Source organism: Cinclus cinclus, chromosome 12 (assembly GCF_963662255.1).
Source record: "Cinclus cinclus chromosome 12, bCinCin1.1, whole genome shotgun sequence".
Taxonomy (NCBI): domain Eukaryota; kingdom Metazoa; phylum Chordata; class Aves; order Passeriformes; family Cinclidae; genus Cinclus; species Cinclus cinclus.
In genome coordinates, this window is record NC_085057.1 from 11,097,234 (window position 1) to 11,120,104 (window position 22,871).

Genomic DNA, 22,871 nt, shown 5'->3' on the forward strand with positions numbered 1-22,871 from the left:
AAGGGTTGAAGTGATTCGTGGTCAGCCAATGTAGAAAACACTTTGGGATTCTTTTAGAATTATTTAGAATTGTGAAACTGCTCTTATTCACAGCACTTTGTGAGGAAGATGGCAGATAGTCTTTCTTCAGATTTTTTTTCTGTTGTTGAGCGAAACTCCCTCGTCTCTCTGGGGCTGTTGTGTTGAATCCTCTGCTGAACTGAACAGAGCAAGCTTCCCCACTTAGAATAAGAACTATTTTCTGAAGGGTCAGTGGGGTCAGCACTAGCAAACTCATTTCATCTGTATCCTCCTGGCTGGCTTTTTATCAGTGGCCTCAGAAAGGTAACACTGCAGCATTATTCCCTGCTGTTGGAATCGCCCCATTCTGCTCCTTATAGAGGTGAAACATCTTTTGCATTGCCTCCACGTGTCGCCTGTGGATGCTGGCAGCAGGACAGCGTGCAGCCAGCACAGGAGCTCCCATCCTGCTTTTGGTGCTCTCTGCCTTTGTTCCCTCTCCCCTCTCAATCTACCTCTCCCACTTTCTCTCCTTTCTTGCCCCTCCTCTGTCTGCTCTGGGAGGGTTTTTCCTGCCGTGCTCGAAGCCCTGCTGTTTCCCCGAAGGCTGGCTGCCCTTTTTAGCATGCAGATCCTCATCTCCTCCAGGTTACGCAGAGGTGCCGCAAAAATAGAAATGAGAGACAAACGCCCCATTGAAGCAGCTGGTGAGCCCTGGCTCCATTCCCTGTTCCCTCCCATCTACAGTTGCAGGTCTTTATTCATTTGTTTCTTTATTCCTATCACTTGATCTGCGTTTTAGAATACAAAATCAGGAGACTGATGGCTGGTAGAAGTTGTCTAATCCCTGTTACCCGTCCTAGGAGGAAAATGGCCTGCAACTGAGGTCTTGGGCATTAGATTTCCTCTCTCAGCTCTGCTCCCCTGCCTCCCCGCTCAGCTCATGCTTTGATTCTTTCTTTGCCTTGGAGTTGACAGCTGCGTGGAGCTCCTTTATGAGAGGCTTGAAAGAGAGGGGGAAGATGGCAAATCTTTGGGCTGCTTTTTGGCACCCCAAGCCTTCGGATTTTGCTGCTGGTGCAGAAGGCATAAATGAAGTGGTGTCAGGATGGTGTCCAGAGAGGTACTGATTTGTACCCTGGGGTGGAGGTTTTTTGAGTCCTGGGGCTTTCAGGCTGGGGCTGGCACAGAGGGTTCCCCCAGACCAGTCTCTGCATCCTGTGCCTGTAGATCAGACCTCAAAGGGTTACATCCACCCCAGGAGACACCTGTCTTGCTCAGCCTGTGCATGACTCATTCTTAGGGATGAGATGGTGTAGTTTTATCTTGGGCTGAGGAAAGCATAGCATCCCAGTAAACCAGATAATGAAGCTTAGGGGGTTTTAACCGGGTAAACACTTCAGAGTTAAAGGAGGGTAAACAAACTCTCAGCATCTGAGCTTCCCACATGGATGGAAATAGCTCTCTGGATTACGAGGTTCACCTGCCATGCGATGTGTGTTGTAGAAGGGGTGGGATGGGCTCTGGCTCAACTCTGTAGGCAGCCCAGAGTGTAGCTGATGGAAAAGAGGTTTGAGGCACTGTGGGTGCTGGCACAGAGGTACAGAGTGTAGCTGATGGAAAAGAGGTTTGAGGCACTGTGGGTGCTGGCACAGAGGTACATTCTGAGGCTTTGCCTTGCTGCTGGGAGACCCAGGATGTGCTTTGTAGTGTTGGAAAGCTAAAGTGCCACATCAGCCATCTCTGCTAATGGGAGTCAGGGGAAACTGAGGCATTGGGGTGGATAAAAAGCTTGCTCAGGACCCAGGCAGTCAGTTGCAGTCACATGTGAACCAAATACTCCATGTGGCCTTGGACCTGCTGTGGTCTCTTCCTATCCTTCTGCTCTCCTTTGTTGGAAATATTTATTCTCCTTTGAGAATAATGTTTCTTTTCTCCTTGCTGCTCTCTGTCATGTTTGCTTAAGCTGTAAGCTCCTCAAGACAAGTGTTCTCTCTGGTGGGCTGCTCCTCCAGTGATGCAGGTGTCATTTGTCAGCTGGAGAAGCTCACATTGGAGGCTGCTGGGCACCCCTAACCAGCATGGGGCTGTCCTGGCCAGATCTTCCCGGGTCCATGCTCACACACAAGGGATGTGTGAGCTCTTGATTCCAGCCGTGGACTTCACTGTTCGTGCATGGCTCAGGAGTTGGCACATCCCTAGAGATGCCCTGAGGTGTGTTGGTTGGCTCTGTGATGCTGCAGTAACTTCCTTCCCCTTTGATACACTGCCTCTTTTGCCATTCCCTCTTTGTTGTCACTCAGGCCTCAGCTGATCTTGCCTTGGATCAATAGGGCAAAATAAACAAGACTGAGAAGTGCTGAAGCCTGACCCAAGTGTATATGGGAAAGGGTAACCAATATTGGATTTTGCTGAGTTCAGAGAATAGTGGAGGAAGGTGGAGAGGGTCAGAGCAGGCAGGAGACTTAAGAAATGCATTTCTGGCTTCCAGTATACCCAGGACAGGTTTGATAATCAGTTCATCAGGTGAGCAGTGACTGCCAAAGTTCTGTGCCAACTTGCCAGTGTTTTCAATGAACACACCAGGACCAACATCTGCCAATGCCCCATAGTTCATCTTAGCACTTGCCCTGATTTGGATATGTGCTTCTGGGATGTGGAGTTGTAGGGCACAGTGGTGGATATCAGCATCAGGAGGTTGCCTCGTCTGTGTCCTTGCCTGAGGGCAGTTCAGCTCTGCTTAAATCATTTCAGGCCATGGGTATCCAGATCTGTGTGCAGCACCCAGGTGATGTCTCAGCAGTGCTTTGTAAAATCTCTTTTTCTAATACTTCACAACTCTGCAAGGGTTTTCACGTCTGCATTCCAATGATATCTCGGAGCTGTTCATAATACGGGAGTTTCTCCTCTTAAGACATTTCTAATGGATGTTTTCCCTTCTTGTATCAAAAATGTTTTGTGCTAGTTCTCAAGAGGGTGGCTTATCACTTGATGCTATTTCTTTTTATAATATTTTTGTTATTCCCATTCTCAAGATCACCTAGCTGTACCTACGGTTTTTCTGTGCAGTGAGGATGTCTCCTTGCTTTGTGTGCTTGGCTAATTTCATTATCACGTTCCTACTTTTTGTTCCAAGGTCACTTAGGAAAATGTGATAGAACAGCAGATCCAAGGACAAACCTTGAGGTGTTCCACTAGTAGACTCCCTCCAGCACAAGCCTCTGTCATTTTTCTGTATAGCCAATGCCTTACAGCTTTCCTGCTAATAGGTATCTTTTCTTATGTCTCTTGTAATTCTGCATGAGGCACTGTATCAGACATTTGACTGAAGTCCAGATGGATTAGAGCTGCTGCATTTCTGTTGTCTAAAAAATCAGTTATCAAAGAAAAATACCAAATTAGTCTTCATTTCAGCTTATTCAATTAGTTCAGTTCAGTGACTGGTTCATTAACAACTGACAAACTGAGTCTGAGCTGAGAAAGCAAGAAAAATTCTCCTTTCTTTTTCTTCTAATCTATGAATAAAAATCAGCTGCGAGAGGATGAGATCTTCTAGTTTTGATGTGCTGAATAATAGAGGGCTGCAAAGCAAATGGTACAGTTCACCCAAATTAGTTACTTCACTTGCTTAACAAAACTGTTTTAAATGTAAAACAGCTTTTGGTAATTTTATTTTTTCCTTATGCCTCCATATTTATAATGGTATTTAGCAGCTGAATAAAGCCAAGTCCCAGGTGCCGTTTTCTTGCATTTTGATTGAAGTTCAATATGCATGTGAATGTACCTTGACACAAATCACAATTAAAGTCTCATCTAGGAATCAAGAAGCGTCAGTCAATCCTTCTAATAGTTAAAATGGAAATAATAAGAGTATAATGTTGAAAGAAAAGTGCAAAATGCAGCTTGCTTTCCTGCTTAGGGTTAGGTAGATGTTTGCTGTTGTCACAATATAATTGTTACCTCTAATGGTCAGCCCTTCCTTATGAAAACCAATAATGTGAGTGCATTGAAGTTCAAACCAAAAAATAGATTTTCACCCTATAGTTTTAAAACATAATTAATACTGGTTAAAAATAATATTGTTTTGAATCTGTCTCCCTGCATATAATACAGCTGTAGATCAGGACAGTCTGATAAAAACTGTCATAGTTTTCACACGGCCAGAGTTTCATGGCTGGAGTACAAGACATTCCACCTCCTCTCCAGGATGGGTGGTTAACAAGACTCCTCATCCTTTAACAAAGGCAAAAACACCTCAGAGAGGGTGAATCATCACCCCAGAAAGAGGTACCCCAGGCTGGATGATTGTGTGGCACTGACTACTCCTGGATGTAAATGCTACTCTACATGCTTGTGGATGTTTCCCAAAATACTCTGATTTTCTTTATCAGCTGAGAGCACAGCCCATCTTCAGGGCAGGTTGGTTTGGCAGGAATAGGCTTCAAGGGGAAGACAAGCCCAGTGGGTATCATTCCTCTCTCTGATGTGTGTTTACTGTCATTACACAGGGACCTTGTGCCTCTGCCTTGCCTCCTCGGAGGACCCAACTGCTGATGGCCTCACATCAACTTCCCTGCTGGAATTTGCTGTGATGTCCCACCTGGAGGCCATGAATTCCCATGAGCAACCCAGCCCAGAGACTGCAAAGCCAGACCTTGCCCCTGGCTCTCTGCATGCTGCTCCAGGGTCAGGCTTTGCCAGCGAGGAGAACGAGGAGTCCAAGATCTTGCAGCCCCCACAGTACTTCTGGGAAGATGGGGGAGAGCTCAATGACTCCAGCCTGGACTTGGGACCAGCAACAGGTAAGTTATTTTTACCCCATTCTCCCTCCCACTCTGCAGGGACTCTGGGGAAGTGGAAGGATGCAGGGATCTATCTTCCTGCTTTGACACAACTCTTGCTAAGAGGGCCTAAGATTAAATGTCAGCTCTATTTTCTCACCTCAGTGCCTGATGTGTCCCCAGTGAACTCTGAGCAAGCATGGGCTTTAGAAACCAAGTTACAGCTGAGCTTTTATTCCTGAGCTGCTATGAGTGGGGAAAAGCATTGCCTCACACCCTCCTTTCACATTCTCCACTTTATGCTGTCTTCTCTCTTGCTTTTTTCTGTTGCTGTCTATTAAGAACAATTTGAAGGTCTCAAGAGCCCAACTGAGATCAAGGCCATCTTAGCATTTGAGTCAGAGCTGAGTTCCCTGGATCAAATTCTGGATTCCTCACTCTGTGACTTCAGTGGGGACTTGGTCCAAGAGAAAACGGCAAGTTTTGTCCCTTGGGCAGCTGTCCTGTTGCCTACCCTGTCCCACTACTTCCTGAGAGGTCGTGACCAAAATGGCTTTTCATTAGCATTTGAGTTCGCTTTCCTCTGTGTAGTGTTTTTCTGAGACCACTGAGTCCCCTCAGTAGTCTCTCCCCAATCCCCTCATTGGCTTTGAGATGCTCTCAGGGAGAGGGATGGGAGGAAGGAGGAGGTGCACTGCAGGGTTTCCAGTAGCTTAGGAGATTATTTCACATGCTCTTGCTCTTAAGTGTCATGTGGGGCATGTATTAAGTGTTACCCAAGGGCCAGGCTTCAGCCTTATCGCTCCTCCCTCATGCAGTATCACTCTCAGCAGATCTGACTGAGGTCTGCAATTAGAAAGCACAAGCCTTGCTTTATCTCCACTCCTATTTCTGTGACCTTAAAAAACACCTGTGCTGACACAGGGCCGAGAGCTGCCACAGAGCTGTGTCTTGGGTTGTCCGCTGGGGCACAGCGCATGCTATGTGGGGCAAGGGCCATCCCAGCTTAGGTCTCCAGAGCCCTTTGCTCACTGGCAGCCCTGCTAAAGCTGTCTGGCTGTGCTCTGGCTGCCCTGGGGCACTGGCAGGCCTGGCTGTGGGGCAGCTGTGCCATGCAGCGATGCTGGGGGAGGATAGGATGGGATGGGGCTGTTCCTGCCCCATCCCTGGGACACGCTCTGGCTCGGGCGCTCTCACACGCTGGCAGAGCTCAGCGACGCCTTTCTTGGTGTGCCAGCAGGCACCTGCATGTCCTCACAGATCTGGACGTGACTTGGAGAACAGCATGTGCTTGTGCATTGAGAGGGAGATGACTGGGTACTGAACCCAGCCTTGCCTCCTGCACGTGCCTCGCCCCATTTGCATGCAGAACACGCTGCTCTCTCCTTCCGTTCTCGCCTGCAGTTCTTTCCTCCAGGAGCAGATGTGCTCTTTCAGCTGTCCTTTATGCATACCCTGCCCTATCCGCTGCCCAGCTAACCACTGCTCTGCTTCCAAGTGCTGTTTCTTCCCCTGACAGTTGCTGTGTCCAGAGCTCATGTCTCAATGGCATTTCAGAACCTTGGTTAATAGAACAGTTTGAATTATTCAAGAGCTGGGAGCACATTTCTACTTAAAATTTAATTAGAAACCTGCCGTGTGTCATTTTACAATAAAGGATATTGTAATAGCATCCCTAAATTGGGCAGTCTTCTGTCTGTATGAGAGATGCACCCAACCAATGGAACTTACATGCTGCATGTGTGACAGATGCCATGTGATACGTTGTGGAACTGTGTGATGACATCTGTTAGGCTATTTTCAATGTATAAACCCATTAAACAGCTTTAAACAGCTGCTGTTTAAGGAAGAAAAGTTTGTGGTGTAAGTTTTCTTATGTGAGATTTCATTCAGTGAAGTGTAGCCCAGCATAGTTGGTAACTCTGTCACAGGCGCACACTTGAAACACTGCATCAATCAGAACAGGATTGTTGTACTCCTAGAGAGAGAATATTACTTGCTATGAAAGGAGACCTGTACTTCTTTTTGTCTTTGTATAAAGATATTTGGTCTGGACTGATGGGGGTCTTACAGATAGGCCAGACCTCCTTCTATTCAAAAGTTGTACTAGTTATCTCCATCTCCTTTTTTATGTCCATCTGAACTCTGTGTAGGTAGACTGCCCTGCCTTTATGTGTCAAGGCTGCAAGAGCTAAAAAGCAATAACTATCTGCAGCTGCTGCCTTTGTTTTTTCTTTCTTGTTAAGCACACAAAAAGCATCTTTTAAAAACATTTCTAGAAAACATTTCTAGGGCCACCTGTTAGTCCATTAGAAAGTGAGAACAAACTCCCAGTGGCAGAGCACAGCTCAGCCTGGGGCTCTGGTTCTCCCTAATAATGTCCTTTTGCTAATTTATGCTATGGAACAGTGATTCTATATTGACATCAGTGAGCACCAGCCTTTGGAAGGGCCCTGACATTTCTCTCATTCTGTCTGAGGGTGCACAGAAGTGTGCACTTGCATGTGTGTCACCCCGTGCACAGCTGGAACCCAGGGGAGTCACATGTCGAGGAGATGGATTAGGTCTGGTGGGAATTTGGATGTTATGTCCTTATGGAAAGAGGCAGTGTGTGATTTGTACTGCAGCCAAAAGGCAAGTCTATGGAGCTGTGGACCTGTTACTTTTGCATCCCTTCCAGGGAACCCAGAAGCTTCTGGGTGTAGTTTGGGTTTGGCTGCTTTGCTTCACATTTGGTAGCAAATTGGCCTGAGCCACAGATCAACTCTGAAGAGAGAGTGGACCTGCAGGGTCTTGCATCTGGCCCTTCCTATCCTCCTTTTATTTCTTCCCATTTCTCCAACTTGTTTTGCCTGGAGGCTTCCAGTCCCCCATGTTTCCTGCTGTTACACGGATGTCTTTGGCAACAGATAGAACATCTTATCTAGCTTTTGGGCTAGATGATAGGAGTAAAAAGGATTGTAGGTCTCTTTGAATCCCTTGTTTTTGGTGAAAGAGTTACATGGTGGTGTATCCACCCTGGAGTGCTGCCTGTCTGCAGGTCTCAGTGTTCTCCTTTGGCTTGGTCAGGATGCACTGTCCCACATGTTCCTCTATTCCAGTGGAGGCTTGAGTCTGAGGCAGCCTAATTGTTTATTGTTGGGAAGTGTGGGCTCCTAGAAATGGACACAAGACTTGTGAATATCTAGTCCATGAGGGTATCTAGTCCCTCTCCTCCCCTGCCCAACAGCTGAGTACTCAAGGGTTGGAGTGCATCATCCCATTTTCCTGTGTTACAGCAGGCTGCCATGAAGCTCACTTCATTACAGCCAGGAACTGCTCTTTTAGCTCCAAGGTGGTTGAATACCAAGGGATGATGGTACTGGGAGCTAGGAAATCTAGTCTTATAGATTGGTGATTTCCTAGGACAGCGTGTGGCACTTTGTGGGATGGGGGAGGAAATTGTAATCTTTTAATTATTCATAGTAATTAGTAGAAGGGATTCCCAGGAGAGTTAGGATGAGGGATAGTGGGACAGACAAATCAGAAGACTATATTCAAGAAAAAGTAAGTTTTCTGACCAGTTAATGTAATAAAGTTCATCTTCTCTGATAGTGCGATTCACTTCATTCTGTGATGAATTACTTGCTTCTGGCCAGAGAGATCCTGGTATCTCTCAGCCTTACTGAAATCTACTGCCCCTTTATCCAGACTGACAACAGATCTGCAGTTCTTAATACCATCTTCAAGCCAAGCATTAATGAAATGAAGCACCTGGTAAAGACTGTCTCCATAAGCAGCTTAGTGCTGAGCAGCCGCCTGCCCTAGCTCAGCTCTCGGGGTGCCTCTTGTTTGTGCCCTGGTTTAGTGTGCAGGGACACAGGTGATCTATCTTGGGACAAGCCAGCTCTGTCAGGACACTGCTGCCAAAGGCTGACCCATGACAGAGGGTTTCTCTGGGCAAGGTGTTACTCTGGTGCAGTTATCCCTGACTGACTGTGTTTGGGTGAGGATGGCTTACTCTGCCTTTATTGCAGTCTATGTGCTGAGCTGGAGTAAGGTATGAGGCTATTTGGGAACAGCTGTAGTCCTTGGTGCCAGGTCTATACCTCAAGCAAATTCAACCATAATGGGGCCTAATCACTTTGTTATTTTGGGTCTCTTTTACTGTGATATCTTTTGTGTGTGTGGACTTGTCTTGGAGTTGCAGATAATAACCTCTTCTAGCTCTTCTGGAAGATTAGTATATTAGCCCCAGCTGGCTCAATTCCAGCACCAGTAATTGTATTTTGCCTCTTTGAAATCTCCCCGTGGTTTCAATCAGCTGGAGTATAACATGTTTGCAGTAAGCCTTACTGTTCTGTCCTGCAAAAAAGAGAGCAGATACAGTTTCAGACCTGGCTGAATTTCAGTAGAGTGCACCTTGTGATTCCCAAAATTGGCAGATGTTTTAGTGTGAATCATGCTATGTGCTGTGATCAGAGCCCAGGAATGGTCTTGTCTTTATTACAGTACCTTCTAGTTATCAGTAATTCAATCACTGGTTAACATGATCTTCCAGTTTAATCCAATAAACACCTTATGGTCAGGTTATGTGTACTAAATCAATGAGGATCACTCTCTTCCTGAGTTGTTACAATTGCTTTAAACAGTTAATAGCAAATAGAGGATAAGAAACTTCGTAGGGCAGTAGCTGAGACCAGCTCTTCTGAATGATGGAGAAGCACAAATGTAATGAATTAAATGTTTGGCTGGGGAATTGTGCTTTGGCACAGTGCCATGTCTTGGCCCATCTGGTCTCAGGGAAGTTTTGGTATTGATTTTGGAGGAAGCAGGACATTGCCTGAATGGTGCCTTTTGAAGAGGTTTGAAGCTTACGTTCACCTCTCCCAGGGAAAATCATCTCCCCAGGCAAAGAAAATGGATCTGTGTGACCCAGACCTGGGTCTGCTGGGAGATGCAAAGGATGAGACTTGGAAAGGCTGTGAAAGATGGTTTCTTTAAAAAATACTGCCTGAGGGTTTTTGTAAGAGAGCTTGGAAGGGAAAAGCTGGGGGATTGTGGGAGGTAGCTGGAAGCTGCAATATGCATAATATCACCACTGATGGAAAGCATTATGGGGTGAAGCTAAGGAGGTGGTGGCAAAGAGGTGGGATAGAGGTGTGTAATTTCATATTGGTGAACCAGACTCCCAAGGGGATGGTATGGCTGAGAAGGTCTGGGAGGCTACATGACGTGGAGCTGTGTCTGCCTGCTGCACTCCTCTGGTCCATCCCTGCTAGACTGTTTGCCAGAGGTGCTGGGAGAGTTTCATAATTCCAGTGCTTGGTTCTCCTGAGCTGTGATCTCTCCCCCCACTGTGATCAAGCTGGTTCCATTGTGGCTTGGCTGCTCTTTTTTTTTGTGGCAGGAAAGGGGCACGTGCCATGTCTGTGAGTGTACACGACCTCCTCTTCTGCTCCAGCCTACTGCTGATATTGGTGGGAGACAGCAGACCCTGTCAGGGAAGGAGCTGATGGTGTGTGCAGTTGCTACCTCCTCTCTCCTTGGGCATGCTTGGGTTTGGCAGAGCTCTGCTTCCTCCCTGAAATTAGATGATCTGATAAATGAGCCATGCAAATCTGGCATTGCAGCCAACTCCATAATACCTGTCTCCTTTAGCAGAAGATTCTGTCCCATTTCTGCAGCAGGAGCACAGGCTGCTGTGTCTCTCAGTTCCGTGGTTGCTGTTTCTCCCCACAAAAGAGGTGAGAAGGGAAGTGGATGGCACTGGCATTTGGAGGTGGGAAGGTCTGTGGGTGAACTGCCATGTGCCCAGAGCACAGGAACCAGGTGTGTCTGGTCTGCTGAAGGTAGGGGACAACCAGGTGGGCCAAGGGGGTTGTAAACCACTTGCTGCAGAGGAACTTCTACCTGAATGCTGGGAGAGATGCTAAAAATGGAAGATCCTTTAGGGCTAGAGGGAAGAGGAATCAAAGGAAATGCTGAGAAGACTCATCAAATGGGCAAGCTGTTAGTTCTGCATTGTGCAGATGAGTGACAAGCCAGCTTGTCTGGATGGAGGCTTGGGAAGAATATGCTGGGACCAGCTTATGGGCTGAGATCATACCAGGGAGATGGATGGGGTGCAAAAATTCCTCCAAGTCATAGAAGACAGGTATAAGCTAAAAGAAAATGTGAGTGCCTTAAAGACACTTGATCTTGAGAAGTTGGCAGATGCCCTTGTTAGTGAGACAGGAGGAGCTGATTCCAGATGGGAACTGTCTAGCTGAAGAGTCTGGAAGGAAGGATTGACTCATCATAGTTGGCATCTGGATGTGGCACTTGGGGATATAGTTTAGGGATGATTATAGTGCTGCTGGGTTGATGGTTGGACTAGATCTTGAAGGTCTCTTCCAACCTCGATTGTTCTGTGATTGTTCCTGACCTTGGGAAGGGATTGAGCACCTTTGGTAACTGGGTTGTGTGGAGAGATCCTTGTTTTTAAAGCAGCACAATCCAGCACCCCTATGCCTCAAGTTTCACTGTTCCTTACTGAATCTAAGTAATAGCCCTCTCAGGATTTGAGAGGAGTTGAGTTTCTAATCAGTGGGATCTTATGAACCAAATGGATGTTCCCAGCTTAACAACGCAGAGTAGTGGGGAAACTGATGACAAGCGGAAATGTTAACCCAGTTACTAGCAAGTGTGAGGATTCCTGTGTCTGCTTCTGCCCTGTTCATTTGTTGGCCTAGAGAAGCAGCTCAGGTTTCAATCTTTGGCTGCCTTGTAAGATAGAAGTCTGCTGGGAGAGAGTGGGATGGATCCCAAACTTTCTTTGCCTGGAAGAGATGGCAGAGGCCGTAGTTCCTCTGGGATCTTTAGATCTTGGTGGAAAGGCAGCACAGCTGCACCATGTGGGCCTTTCCCCCATGGGAACCAACTAATCTGTGACAGAGCACTTTAAGGAAAGGTTGAGTTTGTGACTTCAAAGGAGAGCTGACAGGCTGGGAGCATTTCTGGTCCCATGGAACAAACCTCACACTGCTTTTTTGTGGTTTGTTTTTTTGTTGTGCCCATCTGCCTGCAGTTCATGTTCTGCTCCAGGTGGAAAGAAGAGAATGGAAGAGAGGAAGGTGGAAAGGAATTGAGAATATCTTAGAACATCTTCAGGCAAAGGAGATAGCATAGTGGATCACCTATCCTTGAAAATAACATCTCATCTGACATGGCCTTGTTTTAAAGGGTGAAACCCTCGCTTGTCACCAACAGCATGTCAGGGAAGAGGGGGTTCTTGGTGCAAACCCTGAGTTATCCCTGCAGCAGCAGGAGTAGCAGAGCCCTGAGAGAGGCACTAAGCTTTACTATCTGTCTGAAGACAGTCCCACCATGGGTGCTCAATCCCATGGCCTGTGGCTGTCCCTGCCATCCATCCAGCAAGGCAGTGATCATGTCTGCAGACACTGGGATGTTACCAGTTGTTATGGGCCTTTGGGAAGACCAGTGCCATGCAGTGGAGGGGAGATGGGTTTTTTTTTTTTGGTCTGTGCTGCTTCTGCTTGCTCTTACCAGCCTCCTTGGTCTATAAGGAAACATCACCAGGTAGCTGTTGGGAAGCAAATATCTTTTAATCCTCAGGATCTTTGGGTGGAGTGTCAGTTGGAGGGTGCTCTCTAGTGAGACACAGCAGCAAAGCAGCATGACTTCTGCCTGCCCTGGGCAGTGAATCCCAGTGGCCTCTTTGCAGACAGAACTGGGAGCCAGTCTCTGCACCATGGCTCTGAAGGTCAGCAGCTGGGTGACACTCACCTGCCGGCAACATGTGGGAGGAGCTGCTGACACCATAAAGGGAAAGCCACTCACCAGCTGGACAGGAGGATCTTTACACCTGCTTGGGGTGGATGGAACAGTGTGTTTTCCACTCAGGAGAGTTGGGCAGGAGCAGTGTTGCCTGATTGCCAGGGAACACCTGGGGCAATGGGTGTGTTTGCTGACATGGCTCTCCCTGCCTGGGAGCTTGCACCCACTGTGGCAGCAGCGAGCGATGGATTGGAGTCAGGGATGCATGGAGTTTTTTGTGCAGATCTCTGTAAGGAATCCAGACAGCTGCTGACCACTGTGCTCAGTGGAGCATCTGCTTTGGCAGGCAGGAGAGGAGACGGGAGCCTTGGGAATTTCAGACAGTCATTTACTTAATAACCATAGACAGAGCAGGGGGCTGATTTCTGGCTGTGAAGGGATCGTCTTCCTTCCCTTCTCACTGAGAATGTGCTGTGCTTGGCTTGGTTAGAAAGGGAGTTAATTGGGATGCAGACTCCTGAAACAGAACTCCGTGGGTATGAGCAGTTTCTCAAGAAAGATGAAGGTTGATTTATGCTTGCTGGATTTGTGCCTGCCACCCTGAGCTAAACATATCTGATTTTACAGATACTTTCCTTTTCCTGGGTCCCCAGCTCCTTGTTAACTTCCAGAAGAAGCCCCAGCCTGCTCTGACTTTACATTTGTGAACTGCATCTACTTCAGTATTTGTTTGTCTAACAAGAGCAGTTCTATTCGTGGTCAGAGCCACATAACAACAGGGGCTGTAGTTGGAGGGAGGGGAGTTAGATTCAGCTGCTGTAGCAAAGCTGAGCTAGTGCAGATGTTTGTGGGATGACTTTAGTGCTCTGAAGTGCTGTACAAACTAAAATTCTGCATTTCAAATATGCCCAGGTCGATTCAGGGTTTGGTGGTATTACTTGGGTGTACCAGGAAGGAGGATTTGGTTTCCTGTGCTTTAGTTTGTCTTCTGTAGTATTTCCCATTTAGCTTGTGGCTGACTGCTGCTACCACCCCATATCTTTCTCAATCCAATCCGAAATGAATCTCCGGGTTCTAGCTGATTCCTAGCACTCATAACCTCGACTTAAAGATGCCAGGTATCAAAACTGTTATTTATTATTTTCTGTGAAAGTGCCTATGGACAGAACAGATGTGGAGAGAACAAATATTGAAACCATGCCTTGGGAATATGGGTTCACTGGGATGGGGTGGATAGATGGAGAAGTACACATACTGGATGGGATGGTTCTTGCTGTAGCAGGCTACCTGCTCTTGGAGGGTCTCTGCCATTTCAACCCCACCCGTGGCTGGACACATGTAATGGGACGTTCTCTGCCTCTCAGAGTTCTTAGTTCAGATATAATATGAAGTCTTTTGTATCTCTTTTTAGATTATACCTTTCCTGCTTCATCTCAGAAGCAAAATGGGACACAAGTAGACAACTGGGAAATGGCCACTGTCCAGCCACCAGCAGAGTTTGTGGAGCCTGATTTACACATACCTTTCTCCACACTAGAGGAAGAGGAGGGGCTGCTCCCTATAGACCACTCAAGAGGAGGAATGGAGAGCCTCCAGACCTCTGGACCAGAGGTTCCATCTTCTGAACCAGTGGAGCAAGAGGACTCCTTCTCCCTTCTGTTTTCCACAGCCTCTGCCAGGCCAGGTGTTGTGACTGAGGCAGCCATAGGAGGGCAAGAAGAGGACTCTATTTCTCCAGGCTTAGACCTTGGGAGCAGCATGGGACCAGGTCTTCTACCTGTGCCCTCTACTTTTTCTACTACAGTTGCAGCAAGATCTCCCAGTGATTCAGAAGAACTCTTTGAGGTGACAACTGGAGACACTTGGGATGTTGGGGGAGCAGATTTGGAGCTGACTGTGACTACAACAGGAGCAGAGCTTGCAGAGACCACGGTGGAGGCTGATGGGGAAGAGCATTCAGCCAGGGAGGACGTCTCAGAGCCCACGGTGGGGTGGGAGATGCTGGAGCCCACAGTGCTGACTGAAATGGAGCAGACAGTGGAAATGCCTGTGGGGACACCCTCTCCTGCAAGCAGTTCCCCAGGCACCCAGACTCCTTCTGATAGTGAGCAGCACCCCCCTTCCATGTCTCCTTGGGACAGAGCTGATGAGCCTATGCTGGATCCTGTTTGGAATGACACCGAGTCAGCCACTGAGGCTGGGACAGCAGAGAGGAGCTCATCACCACAGGCGGGGGATGCCCACATGGCCATGCTGCCAACTGAGCTGCCTTGGGACTCAGCACAGGTTGCACTGCAGCAGGGGCTGGGATGGGAGGTTGCAGAGGGAATATTTGGGTACTTTACTCCTGGAGAGTATTTAACCCCGTCCCTAAGTCTGACTGCTGGAAGTAGTTTTTTTCTGTTCACTCAGTCAAAACTGAATTTTCAGAGAGTTATTCACAGCAGTTCTTAAGGGTATCCATCATCTTTGGTGAAAGCCCTGGCCCCTCATATCTTCCTAGCTGCATAAAATCCTGCTTCTGATAAACAGAAGCTGAACACCTTTCCTCTGGAGCATGCACAGCAGAGATAACAGCTCCTTGTTTCCTCAGCCTGCATTATTGGAAGCGTCAGGACAAACATGGCCCCAAGGATTTCTGGAAGGGGAGTGAGAAGAAAGTGCTGTTTTTGCTGCTGCTGCCTGCAGGGACCAGATGGGAGCAGGTGGAGCAGAGTACAGTTATGTGTGAGGATGCTGGTCTAGGAGAGCCTGTGGGAGAGGAGGGGTGAACTGCAGTTCCTGAATCCAGCAAACTGACAGCTGGTTAAGAAAAGATACGTAGCAGGAGCTGACTGGTGAGAAGGTACCAAGCAAAGCTTTTAATTTTGCTTTCTGCTTATGGTACTCAGGAGCCTGAGCAAGTGACTTAGACCCTCTGTGCATCCTATCCTGCCTGCAAAGTGCTGCCCTGTCTCACCAGTTTATTTAAGGACCACAGAAGCTCCTGGTTAGGTTTTTTGTTAAGTGTTGAAAAGGCTGCAGGCTAGAGAGCTTTCCACTGAGAACCTGTGTCCTCCTGGAGTGGTGGAAGGTCAAGCTGAGCTGTGGCAAGCTGGCAGAGTAACTCTGTCCCTGTTCTGTGTTAGTGCTGAAATGGTGATTCCTCCTTAGAACAGAGAGTTAAAGGACAGTTACATCCTTTAAGAAGTGCTTCTGGGAGTATGGTACAGCACCTTGCTCCTGTCCCTTGGGTACCCTGTGCTTTCAGCAGCAGAGTTATATTCACACCTGAACCCAGCTGTCTTTGTCTTGTCTCTCCAGGTGATCTGCAAAGATTGGAGCAACCTTGCGGGAAAGAACTATATCATCCTGAATATGTCAGATAACATTGACTGTGTAAGTCAGTCCAAAGAGATTTGATGGTACAGGGGCAATGGTGTTTAGGAAAATGAAGGCAGGCACAGTTCTTGCTGTCTGCTTTCACCACAAAACATTTTAAAAGCACTAAGTCTCAACCTATAGGGGTTGTGAAGAGAAGGGGAGGAGGAAAGAAATATTCCTGTTCTCCAAAAGGGAAAAAGAGTGGGTGGAGAGAGATGATTTTGCTCCAAGTCTAGCACATGTCAGTTCCATATTGTATTTTTTTACTAACTTCTGGCTGCTAGTCTGTGCCAGTCAGTACCTGGATTGTCATGAGACATGAGAGCTTTTAACATTGCACCTCTTACAGGATTGAATGCAGTTTTCCTTCCTTCTCTTCCTTTTCCTTCCATTCCTTCCAGCATATAGTAACAATCCTCTGGTGGCTCAGAGGAATAGGGACTCCCAGTTGCACTGTGTCTGGATAAGTATCAAGCAGCTATCACTAAATCTTCCATAAGGGTCTATTCTCTCCACCCTGTTATCTTGTGTGTTATCTGTGTCTGTTAACCAGCCATGCTTTGCTAATCCAATGCATGTCCATCCATCCTCATAAAGCTGCAGTTAATTCATGACCCCAGAGTCCTTTGTGGATCCCTGATAAAAGCATTTGTTCACTTCTGCTGGGCTTTTTATCAGGCACTTAAAAACCAGTTGTGAAAGGCCTGGGGTTAAGGTGCCTTTCATAATTCTAAGAAATTATTATGAGCCTGACAACCTGAGACCAAAATGTTTCACTGAGGAATTGTGTTCTGGCCTTGTGCATCTGCACTCCTGCTTTGTGGGGCTCCTGCTGTGGGCAGAACCAGCTGTTTCTGTTACTGCAAGGTTGCTCTACGGCACTGACCTCTTGCCACTACTGGTGAGTTCTTGGTTGTTTTTGTTTCTTCTTTTATTTAAAGGTGACCTTTTAGGAGACAGGGAAAATGGGGAAATTCCTATACACAGTAAAGCATGCTGACTGCTCTAAGAATAGATGAAAAGTCATCTTTCCCTCCTAATTTAGGTGAACCAGTGTGGAGGGTTTTCAGTATCTCTGCTACAGTTCACAATTGTAATGCAGAAAAGGAGTCCTTGAAAACCAGAGTCCTTCTGCATTGTTTCCTTCATGTCCCCATCACTCTATCCCCCATCTCTGTGGACTTTAAATGCTTGTTAATTCTATAATATGTGTAACTTCCTTTCTGTGGTCACTTGTGTTGTTTAAACCTCTCTAAGGGGAAGAACTGAAAAGCAGATGTGCAGATGTCTCCTGATCAGATTATGTCTTTGCTGTTGAATCCTCTGTTCTGCCTTTCTGGAGGAAGATGGTGCCCTGGGATAGGCAGGACTGAACTGTTTTTCTACTTGATTTCATGTTTCAAAACATATTTCCCTGTGAATGATTTGTGCTGTACTACCCCTTATTCAAAGGGACATTTGTCAACATACATATTTGACATGAGCATCTCATCGTTCCCTGCCTCCCATTACCGCTTTGCATGAGTGAAACTGGAATCAAGCTCTTCTTTCCACTGATGTTGATGCAGTTTATTTCCTACCCTTGGTAATTTTCTCACTTTGGGCACCTCACCTACTGTCTGCCTGTCTCTTTTGGTTTTGGGTTTCTGTATCTGAACTCTGTTGTGTTTGGGTTTCTGGGGCTTTGAAAGAGAACCTGTGTTGTAAGTGCTGTAGTTTAAATTAGTGTAAATGGGTATTCCTCATGTACTTCAATGTTTTTGATGCCACGATTTGGTGTATATTGGGTTCCACTGAAAAGCTGAGTGACAAGGAGGGTGCTTAGCTCCTTCCAGAGGGTTGCACTTTAGCCTTCAGCACACTTCAAGGCGCCAGGTTTTTACCTGCTGCAGGGACCATGTCTGTATTTCTGGGTTAGGCTGGAAGCCCATTTGTCTTCCCAGTGGGCTTCAGGCAAGGGAAATCACTTCAGTCTCTGGGCAAATCTCCCACTCAGCATACCTGGAAAGTTTGCCCGAGGGAGGACTGCAGGCTCTGACCCATCCATATGGCTATGCATAGGCAGGTGGCCTCCACCTTAGCACATGTACATTCAGGCTCCTTCACTGCCCCCTCCTCTCCACCATGGAGAATTGATCAGTGCTCTGCAAACTCTGCTTCCCCCATCACCAGAAACATCTCACTTCTGTCCTTCTGCTCCTGGCTCAGCTGCTTCCCTTTCCTCTCCCCAAAAGAGAGCCTCAGACTGGCAGTGAGACCATGAGCTGGAGCTGAGCATCATGGTGCTGCATCATGGTGCTGCTTCCTCACTCAGCTCCTCCTGCCTCCCCATACCAAAACCCATAATTTGATGAGAGGAGGCACTGCCAGGCTCTTGTGATTCAGGCTTCAGTCATCGATGTCTTCTCCAATTAGGCCATTTTTGGCACAGGCCTGTGCCTGCCCTGAGCGCTTCAAATTGCCATGGCAACAAGAACTCTCCATTTTATTAATCATCTATGTGGTCTTTAGGTTGGCATGGCAACTGGAGATGAGAATAGAAACACAGGAGTGAAAAAGCAGCAAAGGAGCCTGCTGAGGGATGGCTGGAGCATGTCAGGCTGAGCAGCATCTGCTGACCCAGCGCTGGCTGTGGGGAAGAACCTGGCTGCTTCCTTCTCACCTTATACCATAATGTTGCTTCAGGATCCCTGTATGCCAGGAGAGCTGGGCTTGGTGTGGGGCATATGGCAGCCACAGGAGCCAAGGAGGAAGGCTGGTGCATCAGGAGATGTTTGTGGGTGCAGCCTGGGGCACTGTGCAGCAGAGCGTTGTGCCAGGTTTAACACTGCTGGCTCTTGTGAGATCTCAGCTGTACCAGCCCTGTCCCTACCATGCACTCACCAAGGTTCCTTTCCTGTGGCAGGAGGAATTTCGGTTGGAGAGGGGTCCCCAGCTGTTGGCACTGGTGGAGGATGCCTTCTCCAGGCAGGCAGAGGGGCTGCAGGACCGCTGGCTCATCTCCCTGAGCAAACCCAATGAGAATGACAAGCACTTGCTAATGACGCTGGCGGGGGAACAGGGTAAGTGCTGGCAGAAGGAGCCTTCCTGCGATGGGGAGTGTGTTTAAGGGGCTCCCAAATGGAGGTACACAGCCATGCTAGAAGGAGCTTTTGCTTTTCAATCCATTTCAATCCCACCAGTTCTCAGTGTTCACTGGACTTGAGGGATGGAGAGGGACTGAGGACATCTTTCTTCACATCTGCCTTCTGGGTTGTCCCTCACTGCTTGCACAAAGCTCCATTTCTGCACATTGCCTTCCGCTTTGCTGCCTCCCTGGATTGCCTTTCCCTAAGCATCTGTCAGCTTTCTCCTGATGCTTATATGCTCTCCTCCATGGTAGGATATGACAGCCTGCTCTTGGTTCACTTCCTAACCTATCAGTTCTTAAGTTCTGATTGAACTAGGATGGTTCAAAGTGCCCTCTCTCATCCCCAAAGAAACAAAAGCTGACAGTGAACATGGGCTGGACTGGAACACTTAACCCTCTTTATTCCCATTTTGGTACAGGGGTCCTTTTCCTGTACTGCTTCTGCTGCCTGCTAAGTGACAGAGATTTCTAATGTTGACATTATGGTCTCTATGACCTTTATGAACCTGTCTCCATGATTTACTGAGTGCTTCTGTTTGCTCCCTGAGCAGACACAGATCCTGAGAGTTTCTGTGGTGATGGGGAGGGTACCTAGGTTGCTCTGATATCAGTTCATCCCTCGATTTTTTACTCCTTTAAAGACATTTGGAGTTACCCTTGTCTGTGATGATGTGTTCTTTCAGCCTCCTGACATAAAAAAACCAATGAACAAAAATGTGTGTTTCCCTGCCTCCATCCTGTTGGGGATTTTAGACTGGTGAATATATCTGACTGAGTAACCTGAACTGAGAGCAGCACTGATCCCTTCCTCTACTTTACAGGTGTTATCCCTACAAAAGATGTTCTCATGGCACTGGGGGATGTTAAGAGGAGCTTAGCTGAGGTAAGAGCCCGTCTGCCTGCATCCATTTGTTAAGACCAGTTATACAATTAAAATAAGCAACTTGAAAACTGGGAGCGTGTCTCAGTCTAACCAAATGCTGAACCCACAGCAGGCAAACAGATGAGTCAGATGCTTGGCAAACTCCCTTCTCCCTTCTCTGGTAGTAGCCAGGCCATCAAATGTCTGCTCCTTTTAAGAGAGTAACTGTGAGTTATTCCCTCCCTGCCTGTCTGGCTTGGTTGTGAGACTGCTTTTCACACATTCATTTTGTTGGGATTCTCAGTGTCACCCCTTCCATACTATTGTTGAAAGCAGTGTGGGTGCTGCAGACCCCCACATCTGGCCCTGCTCACCATGTGTCTGTTTTACATACACTGGCTTCTCTTGACATATTCACATACCTTCTACTATTCCAGGGTCTGCACTTCACTCCTTAAACAACTGCCTCCGCAAGGGCAGGCAGAGGACCTGGGTCAATGGATGTCAGACTCCTCTCCCAGCTGCCTCTAGGCCTCACTTGTTCCCTTCTAACCCTAGGCAGCTTGGAAGAGGATAGAGATGAGGACAAACCAGTCCCACGATCTCTGGCTTTGCCCCTTTGTCCTACAGGGTATGTGGGCGCTGAGGACTTGATTCTGCTTGAGTTTTTTTGCACCAACCACTGGAGTAATTTTGCTGATTTTAGCAGCAGTGTTGGGCCAGTGCCTTGCTGGCTGTCTGCTCTCAGGTTTTTCCCTAACAAACCAGTGCAGTTAGACAAAGCAAGTTAAGTGCTCAGTGGTGTATTGATTGGCTTACACGAGAGAAAGTGCAAAAACCCAACCCTGTAGAGATTGTGCGACTGAAGTATCAGCACCAAGAACTGTCCAGAAAGAAGGATTTGTGTGGATGCAAGGTTTGACTTTGCAACTGTGGCCCTGTGTTAACGTGAGTCATACCAGAGCCTCCTTGCCCCATACCTCTGACTCTCTGGCTCTGTCAGTGATGAAACTCTGCTCACAGTGCTGCCCTTGCAGAAGCATGGGATTGCAAGAAGAAGGGAGAATATTCTCTTACACCTGTCACACTTACTATTGAATTGATACATAACCTGTTTCAAATCTGACAAGTCACTGGGACCAGTGCTGGGCTGTTTGCTGACATCCACAGGGGGCCAGTTTCTAGGGCAGCTTTTAGGCTCAGGGGGCAGCTGTCCACTTTCAAGACCTTGTAAAGACCACTATGCCCCCTTTGGCCCCGAGCTTTAATTGAAACCTATTTATTAGGGTTATGTTCTTTGCCAACCAATTACCAAAGCCTCAGCACCTGTCAGTGGTCCCTAGTTTGTTTTGGGAGTTCTCAGTCTTGGACAGTTTCTCCCATGAGAGCCAACTTGTCGTACACAAAGGTGTGATATACTTGTGCAGGTGAGCAAAATAAAATTGTGCCTACTGTAATTTGCTGATGTGTCAGCTTTCGTGGGAAATGATGTTATGAGCTTTCTAGTAATGTAAGACAATGTACAACCTCAGTTTCCAACCCTGGCTTTTAGTTCCTCTGCCCATATTCGTGGTCCTGTACTTGGACCCTGGAAAGTCTGAACAGGACTCTTATCTGCCTGCAGGTCAGGACTCTTATCTGCCTGCAGGTCAGGACTTTTAGTGTACTGCTTCCTTCCTTCCAGATTGGTATCCAGAACTACTCGACCACCACAAGCTGCCAGTCGCACCCTAACCAGACACGCAGTGATTATGGGAAGCTCTTTGTAGTGCTGGTGATCATTGGCTCCATCTGCGCTATCATCATTGTGCTGGGGCTCATCTACAACTGCTGGCAGAGACGCCTGCCCAAGATGAAGAACATGGTGAGCGCTGGGTGGGTGGAGAAGGTAGCCAGACTCTTAGCTCTTGGGATGGAGGAGATTGGAAAATTAAGAGGGCAATTGTTTTCCCCTGCCCACTTATGGGACATAGCTGGATACACTGCTGGAGCAGCAGTGGAGTTCATTCAGGTGTAAGAGAGATGCAAATGTGCTTATGACAGCTCATTTCCACCATGAGGATTGGGTTGGGAATAAATGTACCACTTCCCACCGACTCCACAAAGTTCTCGGTAACCCTCATAGCCTGGTCTGATTGTGCTTCTCAGCAGAATTAAGACCTGTCCCCCTTTGTCTCCATTTGTGTCCTCTTGTACCTGGCAGTCACACGGCGAGGAGCTGCGCTTTGTTGAGAACGGCTGTCATGACAACCCCACCTTGGACGTGGCCAGTGACAGCCAGTCGGAAATGCAGGAGAAGAAGCCGAGTGTGAACGGTGGAAACACCATCAATGGCCCTGACAGCTGGGATGTCCTGATCAACAAGCAGGCGAGCGAGGATGTGGATGTGTTTGAGGAAGACACGCATCTTTAGAAAAAGGAAGGAGGGAACCACCCTCTTAAACACACTTGTTTCTCTCCTATCTTGACTGATGGACCATGGGATCAGGTGGCTTCTCAGGAACTTCTTAAAACCTTTGAACATGTCTTTGGGCAAGTTTTCCCTATGGAAGTCCTGAGCCTGCATCTGAGGCTTGGAGCCAGGAGGATCATGGAACAGAGGGAAGCGGGAGGTGTGGGTTTATAGATCTCCTTGTGTGTGTTCCTACCAGTAGCACCAATGCTTACATCACCTTGAAATGCACTTACTGTATAGTGGTAGTGGCTGAGACTGTCTGGATTGGAGAAACAAGATGGTGGGGCAGCCTGCCACCAAGAGTCCGGATTTGGGGAGTGAATTTACTTTCCAGATTCTGACCTTGAGATCACATTCAGTCCATGCAGGTGCAGTAAAACCTGTGCATTCTGGATGGAGGGGAGCCAAGATTTCGTCGATGTCCTGGGCAGAGTTTGCATTCCCCATGTGAAAACAGGTTTTCTAGTGCTCTAGTATTCAGCTACTAATTGTATGAGAGCTGATGTTTACATTTGGGGAAGA

General features: G+C 47.5%; 1 protein-coding gene across 1 annotated transcript; it reads left to right on the plus strand.

Moving 5' to 3' along the window:
• The first annotated feature begins 422 nt into the window (after positions 1 to 422).
• Positions 423 to 22,307, plus strand: PODXL2 (podocalyxin like 2). The gene is made up of 8 exons (XM_062500995.1): positions 423 to 486; positions 4,506 to 4,802; positions 13,951 to 14,825; positions 15,843 to 15,917; positions 18,808 to 18,964; positions 19,854 to 19,915; positions 21,579 to 21,758; positions 22,098 to 22,307. Exons 1-8 carry the CDS (start codon positions 423 to 425, stop codon positions 22,305 to 22,307), a joined length of 1,920 nt encoding a protein of 639 aa, XP_062356979.1.
• Positions 22,308 to 22,871: the final 564 nt, after the last annotated feature.